Source organism: Theobroma cacao, chromosome 4 (assembly GCF_053813885.1).
Source record: "Theobroma cacao isolate CCN51 chromosome 4, ASM5381388v1, whole genome shotgun sequence".
Classification (NCBI taxonomy): Eukaryota; Viridiplantae; Streptophyta; class Magnoliopsida; order Malvales; family Malvaceae; genus Theobroma; species Theobroma cacao.
In genome coordinates this window covers 33,938,984-33,955,955 of record NC_142642.1, presented here as the reverse complement: position 1 = coordinate 33,955,955, position 16,972 = coordinate 33,938,984, and the positions used below count along the sequence as shown (strand labels likewise).

The following is a 16,972-nucleotide window of genomic DNA, read 5'->3' as shown; positions in this document are numbered from 1 at the left end:
GTGACTGATTATGTTACCTAAGTTTGAAATCATGCTAAATTAATCCGATTATAATACAATTCCCACATCTGAAATTATTAAATTAATTAACTATACATATACTTGCAATTAATAGAATTATAATATAAATTAAGTGCTATAGTGCAATTAGTAATAAAAAAAGCATACACAGTAAATAATAGGTTGAATCTCGTGAACTAATATATTCTTTTAGTTTAATTCTCTTTATTTATATTTTTTAGGAATGTAGCATAAGTATGTTCATTTTATTTTTTAAATATTTAAAATTATTTTTCATGATTTTCTTATATATTTGGACATTAAAATTTGTGGAACATCAAATTTATAAAAATATAAACATTTAATACTAAATACATTAAAATCATTTTTTTAAAAATTTTTCGAAAGTCAAATAAAAAAATAATTTTAAAATTTAACTGATTCAATATATTAATGAACGAAAAAGAAAAAGAAAGAAACCAAAAGTTAGGTAAATCTGCTGGTGAGTGAATTAAAAATTAAAATAAAGAGTATGAGGAAAACACGTGAACATTGCCAACTCAGATAAAAAAACAAGGCAAAAAAAATATAATAATAAAAATCATTAATTGAAGTTTGAGTGGTGACGTAACAAAAATCACCCATGCGTGATGGAAGCAAAACCTCATAAGACATTTCCCCATCAAGGCATTCCTCCTTTCCTTACTCCCTGCGAGCTTTTGAACAAGCCTTTCAATTTTTTTTTCTCTTTTCAGCTTATTTTTTTCCTATCCTTTCTTTCTTTTTCCTCTCCTCTTTTCTTCCTTTCTGAGCTAGAGCCATGTATCCATCATCTTCATCGTCTTCGTCTCAAAAACCCATGGGCCACACCGGGCTAACCCGCTACGGCTCAGCTCCGGGTTCCCTTCTAACCACCACCGTCGATGCCGTCATCGGAGCTGATCCTAACCATGTCGGCCACTACTTCACAGCTGACTCATCGTCTTTAACATCAGAGTCAACTTGCAAAGTCAGCTCATCCAACGATCCACAGGAGCCCAAAGCTGCTGCTGCTGCTCCTCCTCATGGATCTTACCCTGGAACAAATTCTTCCTCTTTGCTCAGACAACGTAGCTCTCCTGCTGGTTTCCTTAGTCACGTCACAACCGAAAACGGTAATGCTTTTTTTTTTTTCTCTTTTTCTTAACGTTAGAGTTACCGTTTTGTCCTTATTCAATTTTATTTGTCATTATCCACTAAGGGGTAATTTCGCCTTTTAAACTTTCTTCCCTTGGATTGGTGGCTTTCATCTTTGCCTGAATAACTCACCGGCATTGGCTGTTTATGGTGTTGTAGTACTAAGATAGGCGTTGACCGAAATTTTCCATGGACAAAAATGTCACACTCTATTCAATTTAATTACAAAAATAACCCTATACTGCATAATCCGGTAGGATGATGACCCGGGGAAATTCTATGTAGCTTCCACTATAGGCTGATAATGAATCTCATCTGTAAATAATAGATTGGTTTAATTGATTTTGGTGTCTTCTATTATATCTGACTTATTTACTCTTCAATTTTGTTTTGTAGTTATTTTCAATTTTCAGGTGTTAATAGTAGTAGTTTTATTTGGTTGAGTATTTAATTTTCGTGTCTTGTTTTATATGTATTATTATATGTATATGTCATAAATAATGAAATAATATGTTATAGAATTTAAAGTCTTTGACCTTTTTTTTTTCTTGTTTTGTTTTTTTGGCAATACTATATTTTTTTATGTAGAAGAATGACATTTAAATGTTAAAGTGCCATATTTTACTATCTATTTTTAATTGATGATTAAATATTTTAGTGCTTGATTGAAGAAAAGTTGGGTTATTTCCAGTCTTTTTTTTTTTTTTATTAAACTAGTCTCTCAAGTCTCAAAGTACCTGTTAATTATATTGCATAATTATAAATGTCCTACTTGTTCTTAGAATTACCCTTTAGAAATCTACTTTTATTCTCATAAAATGTGGACTTTATGTTGGCACATCTTTAGATTGTATGGAAAAAGCTAAATGTGGCAAAAGACAATGACATTTGAAGTGAAAAAGTGCATCTTAATATGGGGTTCTGTAGTTACCCCTTTTTATTAATTTAAAAAAATCATGATTTGTATCATTTTAGTAACGAAATTTATGATTTTAAAAGAATAAAAATATATATGTTTGGTGCTACTTAAAAGAATACAAAGGGTAGATACCGAAAGAGAAAAAAAAATAATAAAAGAATAAAATTAATGGTAGACAAAGTTATAGATAGCTAATCCACGCAACCCACCACGTATTTTGCTGGCAGATGAGGTCTTACAGGGTATCTGTCACGTGCCTCACATGACCCCACCGATTTCTAAGGAACCCAACATTATGCTATTATTTTACTTTATCAATATTGATATAGATGTATAAAAGTTTATATGCTTTATGGGGTGAACATTTAATATAATGTGCAAGTTGGACAAGTTGGAATAAAGTAAGATGGATGAGCTCTTTTGTCCAATCTAACACAAAACCAGTGGTATAAGAGGGACCTGAGGGTTGCCTTGTTCATACTTTTTAACTCTTATATTTTGGAAAAATTTTAACATTTTAATTTCACAAACATGTTTATATATATTCATTAACTACAATTAAGAAAATTAATAAGTTACGGGTAATTACTTACATGAACATAGGTCACTTATGAAAACATGCTTCTGGAGTTTAAAGATTTAGCTGCCTGTGTATATTTTAATGATCTTATGTTTTAATGCATGTCTTACCGTAGATTACTATGTGGAATCACTAGATATGGTAAACATGTGGAATGACTGGGTAGAACCAGTACCAAAAAATAATAATATTGTATCTTATAACAATTGAAATTGCATTCATTTCATTTGAGGATTAAATTTACAACAAAAATTTGTTTATGCATTATCATATTTAAATGTTACAGTTTGCTAGAGTCTAGATTCTAAACAAATACAAGTTATGGGAATTAAATGAATTCCCAAAAAAATTATACATTTCATCTTTCCAAAAACTACCTAAATTACTTTTCTTAGTGAATGACCAAGTTGAGTTGGTCTAACACAAACACGGTTGAATATTACATTACCTAATTTTGCAATGCATTTGATTCATTATAAAATGTGTTTTGATTCATTGCAGGTTTTTCTGTTACAAGGGGCACCAGAAATTATAGCTCTCAAGGTGGTGCTAATGGTGGCCATAGAGTGTCAAGGTTGAAGTCTCAATTGAGCTTCACTAGACAAGATTCTCTTTCTCAGATCTCTGAAGTAAGTGAGAATCTTGTTGATGGTGTTAGCACTAGCAGTAACCACCAAAATGCTGCACATTCATTTGCTGCTGCTGGCTTTGGAATGGATTCATGGGATAATACCAATTCCATTGTGTTTTCTGCCCCACCAAGCAAGAGGGCTAAAAATATTGATGGTGATATTTATAACTGTCTAAATGCCTTGGAAACTCAGGTACATAGATTGCTCTCCCCTTCTTAAATGATATTGGAATCAAGGAAGAATAACTTATGGTACTTGTTCCTATATCTTATATGAAAATGAATTTTTTGGAGTTCATTATTTCTCATCCTCATGCTCTATGTGGTTGTTTGTCAAGTAAGAGTAAAATTTTGAGGCCATTGATTAGTTTGTCATCACCATGATGCATAACGATGTGCTTTACTGTAATGTCCTTAACTTCACACTATTGGCCTTACATACTTCCATTCAATCTTTATTTCAGTTTAGCCTGCCCCAAACAACACTTGAAATGGCCACGGTGGAAAAGCTGCTACATATTCCTGAAGATTCTGTGCCCTGCAAAATCCGAGCCAAGCGTGGCTGTGCCACTCACCCTCGAAGCATTGCTGAAAGAGTAAGTAAAAATTCAAGAGATAGAATTACTAGTTATAGATTGCTATTACTGCTTAGAATTCAAATTGCCTATTCATAGAAAAATCTGCAGATGTTACTGAAGATTCATAAGACCAACCTTTAGTCTTTTCAAGTGACCAGTTCTATCAAACTTTACATTCTGCCTCAGAAAGTTCAACTTCTTTCTTATATACCTTGCACATGTAGAACATTTGTAAGGGCTATTAACAATAGTTAGTATGACACTAAAGTTATATTGCTGTTTGCCATGCTCTTGTTGCATCCATAAATCTCATTGTTAATTCGTCTTTAGCATTGCTTCTCAAAATGAAACTTTTGACATTGTTAGGCATGATTCTATATGGAAGAACCACAATTAGATATTAATTGCCCCTCCTTTTTTTTTTCTCTTTTCTTGCCTTCTGGCTTGGAATTTTATGTGATGTGCACATGAAAAGTATTATTGTGGTCTTGAGGATTGATGGCAGCAATGTCAAAGTTGGAAGTAAAATGATATCCAAGAAAGAAAGAAAGCAAGCAATGCATCCACTGGACTGGAGCATTAAAGCCCTCATACCTGCACAAGCAGGTAATTTCTGCTCCTTTGTGGAGTAGGTCATAGGTGCCCGAGCATAAGACAGCAGCTAATGAGTGCAAGAATATGATCTGCGCTTCTAGTTATTTATTCTATAGGTACAAAGGACAGCTTGTGTAATAGAACATCTCATTGTGCCCTTGGATCATTGAAATGATGGTTTGATTAATTGATAATTCTTACTGCCACTTGCTCATATTTTTGTCTTGAAGAAGGTACATGCATAATACTCTATAAACTTACAGTTGGTTATTAAGATACATGAGCATATGATATACATGTTTTATTCCCCTAAAGAATGGTCAATCATACCGAGCATCATTAAACTTGTTATATACGTACAGGAGAGAAGAACTAGAATAAGTGGGAAGCTGAAGAAATTACAAGAGCTTGTTCCTAACATGGATAAGGTAATCACATTTTCAATACTGGACCTCAGGTCTTGAGTCTATATTTAGGTTGCTCCAAATCATTCAATACCTTAACAAGGATTCTGGACTTTCGTTATCCAAATTATTGTAAAAGGAATCCATTTACAATGTATATTGTTGTTTTCAATGAGTATAATGTATCTTTAAAATCTTCTTGCAGCAAACGAGCTACGCAGACATGCTGGACTTGGCTGTGGAGCATATTAAAGGCCTTCAAAATGAAGTTCAGGTTCGTAAATTTGTCATGCTGAGTTACAAACAGATTATATTATTTGTTTCTATGAAGACGCTCAAATTGGATTGCTATGATTCTGAACATGATAGGTGCTTGTACGATAGGCCACAATATGAAATCTATCTGATGACTGTGTGTGTGTGTGTGTGTACCCATGCATGCATGTGCACAATGTTATAGGACTGAAGTGTAATCCTGATGCATATAGCGCATCATAGAGTACATTTAATTGATTAACTTTCTTACTGTTATTCTGTATTGTATTTAAAGTAAATAAATTCTGTGAATTGGAATTCAGGTTTTCCTTGGAGACGCTCAAACATTAGGCATGTTCCATTACCAAGCACTTTCATCAGGCCCTCCTATAAGGATCATGATTCTTTTGCTATCATTAACATATTTACCTACAAGCTGGAGTATAGAAATTAAATTTACAATGGGGAATATTAATCACTTAACTACTTTAGAATTAGGGTGATCCAGACCAGAGAGCCTAACGTAGTCGACTTGGACAAGTGCCCTTTATGTAGTATAAGAGAGAGCTCTGATCTTATTCATTGTCACAAGCGACTTGGTCTGGCTCTGATCTTATTTATGGACTCGTCTTCTGTTTATATCATTGTGTAAAAAATGTTAAACATGAATACCCTTTTGTATCTTTCTGATAATCTTTTAAATTTGTTATAAATGGCTTAGAAGTCCAGCATTTTGGCAACCCTTCCTTTCTTGTAGTCTTTTTGGTTGATTTATCTACTTCCTCTCTTGCAGAAACTTCACAAAGAACTCGAAACTTGTACATGCGGATGCAAACAAGGCTCATGATATCCCCTAATCAGGCGTAATGAGCCAGCACTGGTCTGATTTCCAAATTTTGTTCAACGTGGGTGCTTAGTGGAGCCAAGACTAATTTTGTTGTCGTAGTTTGACATAATAATGCAAAGCAGAGGTATAGAACTCGAAACTGTATATAATGGAGTGACATTGTTCCCTAGTTACGAAGAGGTTGAGTTGGAAAAGGACAAAAGGGAATTGTTAAATGCAGAAGGTAGTTTCAGTTTCCCTTTTCTGGTAGATTCACTGTCTCTCCTGTAACATATGTGTCGGCTTTTGTATCTTAGATGGGCATGAAGAAGTCAGTTGATGTTTCGTGTATTTATTCATGCTATAACTTTATACAATGTCAATGTTATATGATTGATTTTTTTGTTCCTTTTGGGGTAGGAAATTGTTGATTATTGATATGTAACTATTGTTTCCAAATTGCTTCTTCTCTGTGATTTTTAACATAGTGATTTCTACAGTGGTCCACTTGTAGCTAGAGGTGGGTAGAATAGAATCTTCCATTCTCAAATCACTCATGCCAACTATAAAAAAAGCTTCAGTCTCTGACATTTGTCCATGATCCAACCTGGGGAGGTCTCATGAAATTGAAGAACTCTCCCGACTCCTGATCAGTCCCCACTAGAATTGGACCCGGCGAGTCTTGCCAATTCGTTTCTTGTTACTAAAATGAGAGCTTCTCATCAGCTGGTCCCCCTTCAAATACCCCTCTCTTCCTCTCAGTAGATAAACCACTCTGAATTTGATCATAATTCATGGTCTCAAAACGAAAGTAACAGTGAGAGCAGGACAAATAGATTTGGCTGGAAATCTAGTTGCTGCTTTACTCCATGTGTTAAATCATATACTAGTAGAAAAGCATTCCTTGACCCATGTCCAAAGTAACCAGCAAACGTATAAACCCATGCAAACTCATTAAAATTACTCTCAACGGTTATAGTCAAACATCACTGTTAACATCGTAATGATTATGCTTCTCCTTTTTCTCCTTATCCTTATTAAAAAATTTTCAAAAAGAATTTGCAAATAAACAATTAGTATTATTTTATAGATAGGTTGAGAGTTTTTAATTTTATAAAATTATTTATATGTTCATTTAGTAATTAGATCAATTTGTTAATTTATTAATTTTAATATAAGGCAATAGATGTAGGATAATTTTCTTATATAAAGTAATGAAGTCATGTGTAAGTAACAATAGTTATAGTTAGTAATTAATAATAAAAATAATTAAATAACGGATCCCATAAAAATCAATGATGAACCCACTTCATGCGCAGTATGTCTTTGCCAGCTTAGCTTCGGACAGAACTCCCCCCACATCCCATTCCCCTGTCTCTCTCGTCCTTTTTGCCCTTTCTGTCTTAACGCCAGAATCCCACCGCAAAAACCCAAAGCCAAAGCCATGTCAGACGACGAAGGAGGAGGAGAAGAGTACCTTTTTAAGATAGTTATAATTGGAGACTCGGCAGTTGGCAAATCCAACCTCCTTTCACGCTATGCTCGAAATGAATTCAACCCAAATTCCAAAGCCACCATAGGGGTTGAGTTTCAGACCCAAAGCATGGAGATCGATGGCAAAGAAGTTAAAGCTCAGATTTGGGACACGGCTGGTCAAGAAAGGTTTCGTGCTGTCACTTCTGCTTATTACAGAGGCGCTGTTGGTGCTCTTATTGTTTATGATATCAGTAGGAGAACGACCTTCGACAGTGTCGGTCGGTGGCTTGATGAACTCAAGAGTAAGTTTGGTTTAACTTGTTTGCTGGTTTTATAACTGCCCTTTTTTTGGTTTTGATTTTCCTTTCCGGGTTTTTGATGTTGGGTAGATTGAGTGACTTCATATGGATTTTTAAGATGTTTTATGGTTTTGCTGTGGGATTGGAGGATTTGGTGGTTTTTAGTTGTTGGTTTGATGAGAACTGGGGATACCTTTTCGGTAATATTGACAGTTCACCTTGACTGGATTTTATTTTTTTTTGGGTGGTTGGATTGGATTTTAACATTTGCTGTTGGTAGATTTGGCACTAAAAGGACTGCTATAAGAAGATCCATGAAAATTTTGAGATTGGTTGTTTGGTCGGTAATTTTTACTTTCTTTCTTTGCCTTTTTAGGATTCTATCTTGATTTGTTCATTTGGTTGGTTATTGTGGGTTGGATTATTAGATCTGATATTGTAATGATTGTAGTTTAAGGCTTAAGCTAGAAGAAAGCTGAAAAACAGCAATAACATTTGTTCCCTAGAAGAAAGTTGTAAACTAATAGTTACCTAGGGATTGGCTTGCTGATGCTTTTTACTTTCAACCTCCTAGAGTGGATTTTATCTGTTAATGTAGCACTTTTTCATACTGAATAATTGTTTACTTGCGTGTGGCAACTTCTTACCTTGTGATGCATATTGCTAGATAGTGCTCCTTTTCAGGTGGAACTATTATGTGTGAATTTCCAATTTATGTAAATCTGTAGATATCAAGATCTTATTTGTGGAACAAATTATAATCGGGAATTTAGTTGTTCAGCTTGTTTTACGGTTTATTGTTCTAGAAAGCAGATACAGTGTGAATCCTTGGTGATATTCAATTTCTCCTTTTCCCACCCTTGTTTTGTGGTGATGTTCACTCTTTTGTTTTGTAGACATCATTCACGTGAACCAACTCTGTCAAAATTAGAGTTTGTCCTGAGATTTTTAGGATAATTGGGGCACATCCTGGCTGAGATCAACAGAGAATACTAATAAATAACACAAGCGGCCAGTATTCTCTGTAGTGTACTGGAATCTGCTTACATTCACAAAGGAAGAATTAATTACTATAATTTATATTAAAAAAAATCCTAAGGGCACAATAACACTATAAATGATAGTTAAATACTCAATCCCCAAAACCACTCTTTATTTGTTGTTGTTCCCTGAAATCTGAAGCTGTGTGACAATCCCTATGCTTCTCAGTGTCTTCTGCATTCTTCTTTCAATTTGTTAACCCTGTAATAACTTCATTAGCACCCATATATCATCTTGTATCAGCCTCACAAAACCTGAATCAATACAATCTTGAAGCCATGTGGGTGGTTGTACTGCCAACCAAGTCAATTATACCTATTACTTTCGCCAAAAAATCCTTGGGAAGAATTGTCCCTTAACTGTGAATGCACTTGGAGTCTTACCAGTGTTTTCCATTGAAATTTTTTTTCTTTTATTTCCATCATGAGAATAGATTATGAGAAGAGTTTCAATTCCTTTATAGTAATAAGAATTTTAAGGCATTTAATATCATTTTCTCTTAAACCAAGATTTGCACCTACTACCTTTAGGTCTTTCATCGTATCATAATATTTCAAATTCTCATCCAGATCCAAAATTCATTGGTAAACCATTGGATCAACTAAGAATTATACCACTTGCAACCAAAATCTCATTGCAGTTCATTTTCATAAGTATTCTATATCTTATGGGCATAACCTACATTAAGCAAACTTCCTAACTGAAAATTTCTAGCTCTGATACCTTTCCTTGGGCAGATAAGAATTGAACAACATTTTGACCCAAAACTTAATCTCTTAGGTCATAGACAAATCTATTTACACAAGATCTATTATATTTAGTTTTGATGCACAAGAACATTCAGATATGAACCCTTAAAACTGTTCTAATTATGGCTCATACTTTTCTGTTGTTCGGCTTGTATTTATGCATCTCTTCTGAGTAAGAAATAGGTAAGTATGGAATCATTTGCAGGATAATGCTTTGTATGCATAGTTGATTTTTAGTTGGCATCTAGAGCTTGTTCCAGCTAGTGGAGGCATGTAACCAATAGAGAGTGTCATTTAGCTGGTAATAGGATTGCAAAGATGTGTTTAGAAAAAAAAAAAAAAAAAAAACCCACAAGAATGGAAATCTTTTCATTGTGCGAGATGTTGGAAGGCGAAAAACATGTATAGTTTCAGGGCTCAAGTTTTTAAGTGCACTAGCAGATTTTTATATTTCATATTCTTGTAATCCTTCATAACTGTGGTAGATTTATCTCTCATTCATGGATGTGGGCTAATTTTGTTCAATCCTATTAAACAGTAGTCTCTATTGTCTGTGATTTTGTTATTTGACTGGACCTTAGTATCGGACACTTTTTCTAACCTTGACAAGGATGGTAAGAGCTGAGGGCTTGGCCTTTATGGTTTGGTGTAGTATCAATTTTGTTGATGCAAAATCTCTGATGTATCAAGAGCCTGACATATGGGTGGTATGGAGGTGAGTGGCTCTTGGATAGTTTAGTGAAATGAGAACACTCCGTTTTGTTGGACTTGTTAAAATCTCAAATTTAGCCTAGTCTATTAGGGTTAAATAGTTAGCTTTGGCAAAGAAGTAAATGACTTATATATATAAGGAATGATGGATCTATGGCCTAACAACTTAAGCTTTTGGGTCAAAATGAGCTGTCATTCCACATCAAGCGTTGGTATTTTCACTTCAAGGGTATCTCACCAACAATAATCATTAAGGGCTCTTTAGGTTCAAGTAGTAGGGTTGGGTTTTTAGTTATACCTATAAACTATATGAGAATGAAAATGCATCAAAAAATTCTACAAACTTCTATTCTAACCATATAAAAGTATTAAATTACCTTGTTATCATTAAATGTGAACATTTTATTCCCTTGATGTTATGGAATGTGTCTTCTAAAGTTCAATAGAAATAAACTCTTAACACAGTGTGTGGCAACACAATTGATAAGCTAGATTGGGTAAATTTTTATTTTTTTGTACGTACTTGATTTTGAAGAGGAAAAAGGACAGTAATTAACCAAAGAATGAAGAAAGTAGCTAGGGAGAGCAGACAAGGAAGACCAAGGAATGGAAGAAGGACTTTGAAGGAAGCATTGGGTTAGAGATTGTAAGAAGCAAAAGAAGAGAAAGATGAAGAACCTATTGTCATATTATGAGGTTTATCTGTCAGACACTTTGTGTCTGTTTCAGTGTTCAATGCTTGTATGTGTTTTCAATTCATAGCATTCCAGTAATTGCCCCAGCGAATGGTAAAGATTGACTTTGTCAAGTTTTCCATATAGTGTTAATACACACAATCGCCCCCCAATGCAGACAAGATTGATGAGAAGGAATAGTCATAGAGAATATATATATTTAAAATGCAAATTCTTACATTTAGAAGTCGGCAGATGACTTGGAGAAAAATTCCCTTTCTAATGGTTGAGGCTGGCTACAAGAGTATCAGGAGAAAACTCCAAGATTCTCGAAGCTAGCCAATTTATTACATATCAATTAGGTCTCTTTTATCAGAGACCTTGGTACTCAAATGATCCTAAAGTCCAAAGGAAATTTACTGTTGGGCCACAGGTGCCCTTGATATTCTTCCTCCTTTTTTTTGTTTCCACCTCAAGTATTTCCAAGATTCAACATGACACTTATTTACTTGCCCAAAACATTTCTTTGATTTTATCTTTTCTTCTTAGCTTATCTATTTGCTTCTGAAGATGTCAAGGCTTGTGCTTACTTAAAAGTTTATGCAGCTCATTCTGATACAACAGTAGCAAGGATGTTGGTTGGCAACAAATGCGACTTGGAAACTATCAGGGATGTGAGTGTTGAAGAAGGCAAAAGCCTCGCTGAAGCGGAAGGGTTGTTCTTCATGGAGACATCTGCTTTAGATTCAACAAATGTTAAGAAGGCTTTCGAGATTGTTATAAGAGAGATTTACAACAATGTCAGCAGGAAGGTCCTGAACTCAGATACTTACAAAGCTGAGTTAACTGTCAATCGGGTAACCCTTACTAAAAGTGAAACTGATGGATCAAAGCAAACCCAAAATTTTTCTTGCTGTTCAAGGTGATCTCCTACATTCAAAAAGTGTACAAGTTGAGGTCTTCCCCCGGTTTGTTAATTCCCTTTGGTTGATTGATTTGTTTGTTTGCTTGTTTTCTCAATGGATATGTCTTCAGGGATTCTTTTTTACCGAATAATCATTATTATATAGTTAAATTATTTTCTTCTGGTTAAAGAAAATACGAGCTGGGATTTTTTTGTTTCTGGATACAGCTGTACCTGCAGAGAATGATGCAGGCAGCAATCTTTATTTCACATTGGATTATTGACTTTGAATTTGATATCTAGCTATCAGATTCCTTATTTTCTCATAGCCATCAATAGCATCTAGTTTAACTAGGGTCTTGGCGGTTGAGTCTTGCAAATATATATTCCTTTGATAACTTGTTTCGGGAGGTTCTTGAGTTATTTCTGTGCCTGATTGAGGAGACATGCCTGCTTTAAAGAGGGACTATCAATTGCTAAACAACCTCAAGTGATGCCTCATCCCTTGTCATTGTCGGAACTGGAAAAAAGACAAAGGGACAAGAGAAGAATGAAAACTCTCCATGAATGTGATTCTTGGGTAGCTGAACTGTTATTATCTATTAAATGGGTGGATAATGATTCATTTAAGGCTATTGGTATAGCATTATGGTCCAAACTTTAAGAGCTTTTTTGTTAAAAGAAATTATCAGTTAAGATCTTTATCTAAAAGTTAAAACCCCTGGCGGATTGATAGATTCTCAATACAGTGGCTATGTTGGCTCCCTAACATGCAGGATTTTAGCAGTGATTGAGTGTATCTTATAAGGGGGCACTTTGCTGTGGTAATATTGCTTTTGCCTTCAAAAATTTGGCCTAAAGTCTTGCAACCTTTAAATAATATAGATTCCATAATTCACATTTTTGAGCTGACCAAAACTGTAACATTGAATTGGCAGTGTGACTTCAACCCATGGTCATGGAAACCACCACTAGCCTGGCGGTTGGGTAAATTTAAGGCAGTTTAGATGATGCTTGTAGTTAATGCCCTAGTTGCACCCGGGCCCATAGTTAAACCAATAAAGTGGGACTTGGTTACCAACCAAGGTTGCAACCATGCCCACAACAAATCAATAAAGTTTAAAACAAGTTCTTTTTTATCTTTATAGGAGTAAAGGCAATTCAAACCCAATTTTTTAAAGTACTCCAATGCTACCATTAAATTGTTAAACAGGACAAAACACAGCTACCATTAAACAAGGCACTTGTCACTCCAGCCCCTAACCCTTGCATTTTAATTTAATTAAAGTCATGACCAAAATCAATCCCTCTCTCCCTTCCTTCGGCTACTAAGTGGATCTTGGAATTGGGTTGTAGGTGGAGGGTCAATTGTGGGTGCAGTAGATATGATTAAGAAACCCAATTCAAAAAATAAAAAAGGGTAATCCCTACCACAGTTTCCACCACCATACACACAGGTTAAAAAAAGAAGCCATAAGAAATAAACCAAAAGGGTCAGAAAAATAATACATATAAAACAAAATTCTTAAATTAAATCTCCCAACAGAAAAAAGGTTATGAAAAAAAGAGAAAAACTTAACCAAGATAAGCTGACCCCATCAAATCATCATGATGACTTAAGTGATAAACTATACATACTCTCCTCCAGCTGCACTTTGAACTTCTAGATGCTTTTTGTTCCAATGAGTCGGAAATCTTTCCTTTTCAGCTCCTATCTAACTGCTCTCTTGCGGATGGAGATAGTGAGTGATGGAGATAGAGAAATGATGGTGCCCTTTTATTTTTAACTTTCTTCCCCCCTCTAGCTTTTACAATTTCTTTAATGCTGTCATTGTTGGTAAAGCCCTTTTCAACCCCAATCAATGAGATCTCCAGTGCTTAGCCATTTCAAAACCATTTTTGCTATAGTGATAGTCTTCAATAGTTTGATCAATCTCAGCCTGTGTGTTCATCACAAAAGGCCCATACTGAACCACTGGCTCATTGAGTGGCTGCCCAGCAATGAGCACAAATCTCAATGGCTTTGAGGACTTGTTCCACACACTCACACCATCTCCAGGACCCAAAACAAGTACATGGTTAGCTGATATGGGTGTTTTGTTTTGGTAGCCAAAGACTCCTTCACCTTCAAGTATGTATGCAAAGGCATTCCATGATTCTGGGACGTGTTGATGAACTTGAGCTCTTGGCCTCAAACTAAAATCTAGGTACATTGTTGGGGTTCTGGTGTATACTGGAGATCGAACTCCCATTGATTCCCCAGCTATAACTCTGACTTCTGCCCCATCTTGCTCTGCACTTGGAATGTCCTCACTCAAAAGCTCCTGATACCTCGGTTCAATCCTGCATCAGGATTTTGGACAAGTATTTGTCATCTTTCTTGGATATGTCAAATGCAATCAAATTAGATTAACTTGTTGTGAACTAGTATTAGAAATAGTCTGGGTTTGCTAAACGGGAAATATTCTAGAAGATCTCATGAATTTACATGATTATGACAGACAGATACAGGTTAACAACAGTGCAGTCTTTCAAAAACTTTTCTGTTTTCAACAAAAAAACAAAAAAAAAAAAAAAAGAACTCATCCTTCTTATCTCTTGTTTTTAGCCCCATATATTATTTTAATATCCATTGCTCCACAAACTACGTGGATAAAATACAATTATTAGTATTATTATATTATAGCAATTAATACAATATCTTACTGGTGAAAAAAAGGATAACTTTGTAATGAGTCAAAGCCTATATGAATGGAAGACAAAACAAAATACTAATACAGATTAATTAGCTAAAAATAGTTGACATAAATCTAAAAGGTTATTCATATGAAGTATGACCAAAAGTTTTCAAAGTCAACGAGTAATTTGTTGCTTGAAATATGGTGAATTGCTCACAGGGTGGCTCCCAGAATTCAGAATTGAGTATGAAAAGAAACAGAAGAGTAAACTAAAAGTTTCTTACATTTTGTCTTGAGAAGACAGATTGATCCAAAGCTGCAAACCCTTATGGACACCTTCTCCAGCAGGCATTTCAGAGTGGATTATACCCTTTCCGGCTGTCATCCACTGCTCAAAAGAAAGAAAGCAAAACCCAAAAGAGAATGAAAACCCAGAAATAGGATCCGATCTGTCATGTAGATTTTAAATCATTCAAAGAAGGAAACTTTTACCTGTACATCACCAGTGTGAATTGTACCCTTATGCCCAGCAAAGTCTTGATGGGTGATACCCCCCTGAAATCCATAAAAGCCCCAAATTTGAGTTCATTCTCCTTAAACCTTTAAAAGCTCCGAGGATCAAACTGTGATCAGGAATATGTCTTTTACCAAAGTAATGAAACAAGAATTGTACCTGTGTCATGTATGTAACAGTTTCAAAACCTGTAAAAACAAAAACTTTACATCAGTAGAATATAACAAACATTGAAAGATAATCCCTTTTTTTGTATTTTTCCCTCAAGACATCTGTTCTAAGAAATTCAACAACCTCTGTGAGGATGATCAGGAAATCCAGCAGGTGGAGACACTGCAAAAATCATTAATATAACAATTAGAAATGGTCAATCAATTCATAGAAAGAAAAAGAAAATGAAGTCCAAGAATGAGGGCCAGGCTATGGTAATTAACCATACCTGAAAAATCATCCATCATAAGAAAAGGATCCAAAGACTTCAATTCACTCCTGAAATCAAATGCAAACCAATAAAAAATTAAATCAAACTGTAAAAGGAAAAAGAAAACATCCCAGAAAGACAAAGACAAAGAAATGAAGAAAGGAAAAGAAAAGAAGAGAAAACCTTCCAATGCATCTCCTGACAATAGCACCGTCCCCTTCACGTTGATGCTTGGCAAGAACCTTTTTGGTCACCAATCTTGGTCTAGCGAAAGAGGTTGGATCCATTTCAGACATGATGTTTCTGACAATGGTTCTGTTTCTGTTAGTTGTAATTGATGTCTGGAACGATTGTAACACTGGCAGCAACAACCTCCTATGACTTGCTATTGCAGTGACAGCAGCTCTCATATAAAAACTGGAAGCAGTCTTCTTTTTCTTTTGGGGTGCTATATCTTTGTGCTTTGTAACAAGTATTTCTTTTTGATGGTATGTATGTTTGTGATCCTGATGTTGGGTTTATATAAGTACGGAGACCAAAAAAAAAAAGTTAACAAATAGGACGAGAAAAAGGAGAAGAAGAGTTTTTCCAAGGGGGTGTTTGGTTGGAGGCTCTGACGTAAGGGGAAGCTGGAGAGAGGCGTGGGGAAGTACTTGAGAGGGGACCCATTATTCCTTTCCTTGGACCAATCATCATGATGATGTCAAGCGTTTGTCATCCTGATGGGGGCCTCTCTCTCTCTCTTTCTCTGGTCAAGAAAGGCCTGGGACGTTCATCATTTTTCCTAAATAGTAGTATTATTCACATTTTTACACCATTATTAGGACAAGAAAAGGCACGTGCATCTCAGCTGATAGATTGCTGTTGGTCTCAGACTCCTCCTATTTCCATTGTCAAATTTCTTGTTTCTGGAAAAAAGGGTGCAATTATTAGATGTCCAAATTTGATTATGAATCTTATTTAGGTTGATAAACAATAAAATATAATGTCATTTTCTTCAAAAATTATACATTCAAGATCAACACTAACAACTAATCATGAAAATGTCGAAACTAAGATCAGTTGATGTTGAAGTTGAAGGGACCTTAATCATTGAACCAATTCCCCATCGTCACATGGAAAATTGTTTGCTCTTCAAGTGGGAAGAGGGGGCATTTGGGTGTTTGATGCGTGATGAATCAGGCATGCTGCTTTCTTCTGCTTTTGTTTTGTTATCATGCGTTATTTTCTGAAGCTCTCTCTCCCAACAATGGAAGGTCAATTCCTTTGGGATTTTCATGTTGGATTCCCAAATTTTCAGAAAACGCATAAGCCGAAAAAGGGGAACCCGCTTTTGTTTTCGACTTTAATCATAATGTTAAAAATGACATCTGCCATACCTAAGCATGGCGTTTGCATATTCATTTCAAAAGAACAAAAGGGGTCTGATCTTGACTCCTTCCCCAACTTGTTCGTTTTTTGTTTTAAAGTATTAAACCGCCAATGCTTATCTACATTACACGTATGGAACAGTATGGTCCTCCGATTTGTTTGACAACAGCG

General features: G+C 35.2%; 3 protein-coding genes across 3 annotated transcripts; 2 read left to right on the top strand and 1 right to left on the bottom strand.

Moving 5' to 3' along the window:
- Window positions 1-724: 724 nt before the first annotated feature.
- LOC18602509 (transcription factor bHLH128-like) lies at window positions 725-6,371 on the top strand. The gene is made up of 6 exons (XM_018119728.2): window positions 725-1,154; window positions 3,177-3,499; window positions 3,771-3,902; window positions 4,841-4,906; window positions 5,088-5,156; window positions 5,931-6,371. The coding sequence occupies exons 1-6, from the start codon at window positions 821-823 to the stop codon at window positions 5,982-5,984; spliced, it is 978 nt and encodes a 325-aa protein (XP_017975217.1). The 5' UTR covers window positions 725-820; the 3' UTR covers window positions 5,985-6,371.
- A 901-nt stretch (window positions 6,372-7,272) lies between these two features.
- Window positions 7,273-12,135, top strand: ARA4 (P-loop containing nucleoside triphosphate hydrolases superfamily protein). The gene is made up of 2 exons (XM_018119729.2): window positions 7,273-7,741; window positions 11,520-12,135. Exons 1-2 carry the CDS (start codon window positions 7,408-7,410, stop codon window positions 11,837-11,839), a joined length of 654 nt encoding a protein of 217 aa, XP_017975218.1. The 5' UTR covers window positions 7,273-7,407; the 3' UTR covers window positions 11,840-12,135.
- Window positions 12,136-13,275: 1,140 nt separating this feature from the next.
- LOC18602507 (RmlC-like cupins superfamily protein) lies at window positions 13,276-16,019 on the bottom strand. Its single transcript, XM_018120437.2, has 7 exons — window positions 15,614-16,019; window positions 15,449-15,498; window positions 15,304-15,342; window positions 15,169-15,197; window positions 14,988-15,050; window positions 14,780-14,883; window positions 13,276-14,160 (listed from the first exon to the last, which is right to left on the bottom strand). Exons 1-7 carry the CDS (start codon window positions 15,838-15,840, stop codon window positions 13,677-13,679), a joined length of 996 nt encoding a protein of 331 aa, XP_017975926.1. The 5' UTR covers window positions 15,841-16,019; the 3' UTR covers window positions 13,276-13,676.
- Window positions 16,020-16,972: the final 953 nt, after the last annotated feature.

Bases quoted from the DNA above. Each gene is read 5' to 3' on its own strand.
- ARA4 (XM_018119729.2), top strand. From the start codon at position 7,408: ATGTCAGACGACGAAGGAGGAGGAGAAGAGTACCTTTTTAAGATAGTT. The intron at 7,742-11,519 runs GTAAGTTTGGTT...AAGTTTATGCAG, and splicing joins GTGGCTTGATGAACTCAAGA to CTCATTCTGATACAACAGTA.
- LOC18602509 (XM_018119728.2), top strand. From the start codon at position 821: ATGTATCCATCATCTTCATCGTCTTCGTCTCAAAAACCCATGGGCCAC. The intron at 1,155-3,176 runs GTAATGCTTTTT...GATTCATTGCAG, and splicing joins TCACGTCACAACCGAAAACG to GTTTTTCTGTTACAAGGGGC. The intron at 3,500-3,770 runs GTACATAGATTG...TCTTTATTTCAG, and splicing joins TAAATGCCTTGGAAACTCAG to TTTAGCCTGCCCCAAACAAC.
- LOC18602507 (XM_018120437.2), bottom strand. From the start codon at position 15,840: ATGAGAGCTGCTGTCACTGCAATAGCAAGTCATAGGAGGTTGTTGCTG. The intron at 15,499-15,613 runs GTTTTCTCTTCT...ATTTGATTTCAG, and splicing joins GTCAGGAGATGCATTGGAAG to GAGTGAATTGAAGTCTTTGG. The intron at 15,198-15,303 runs GTTGTTGAATTT...TTGTTTTTACAG, and splicing joins TCCTGATCATCCTCACAGAG to GTTTTGAAACTGTTACATAC.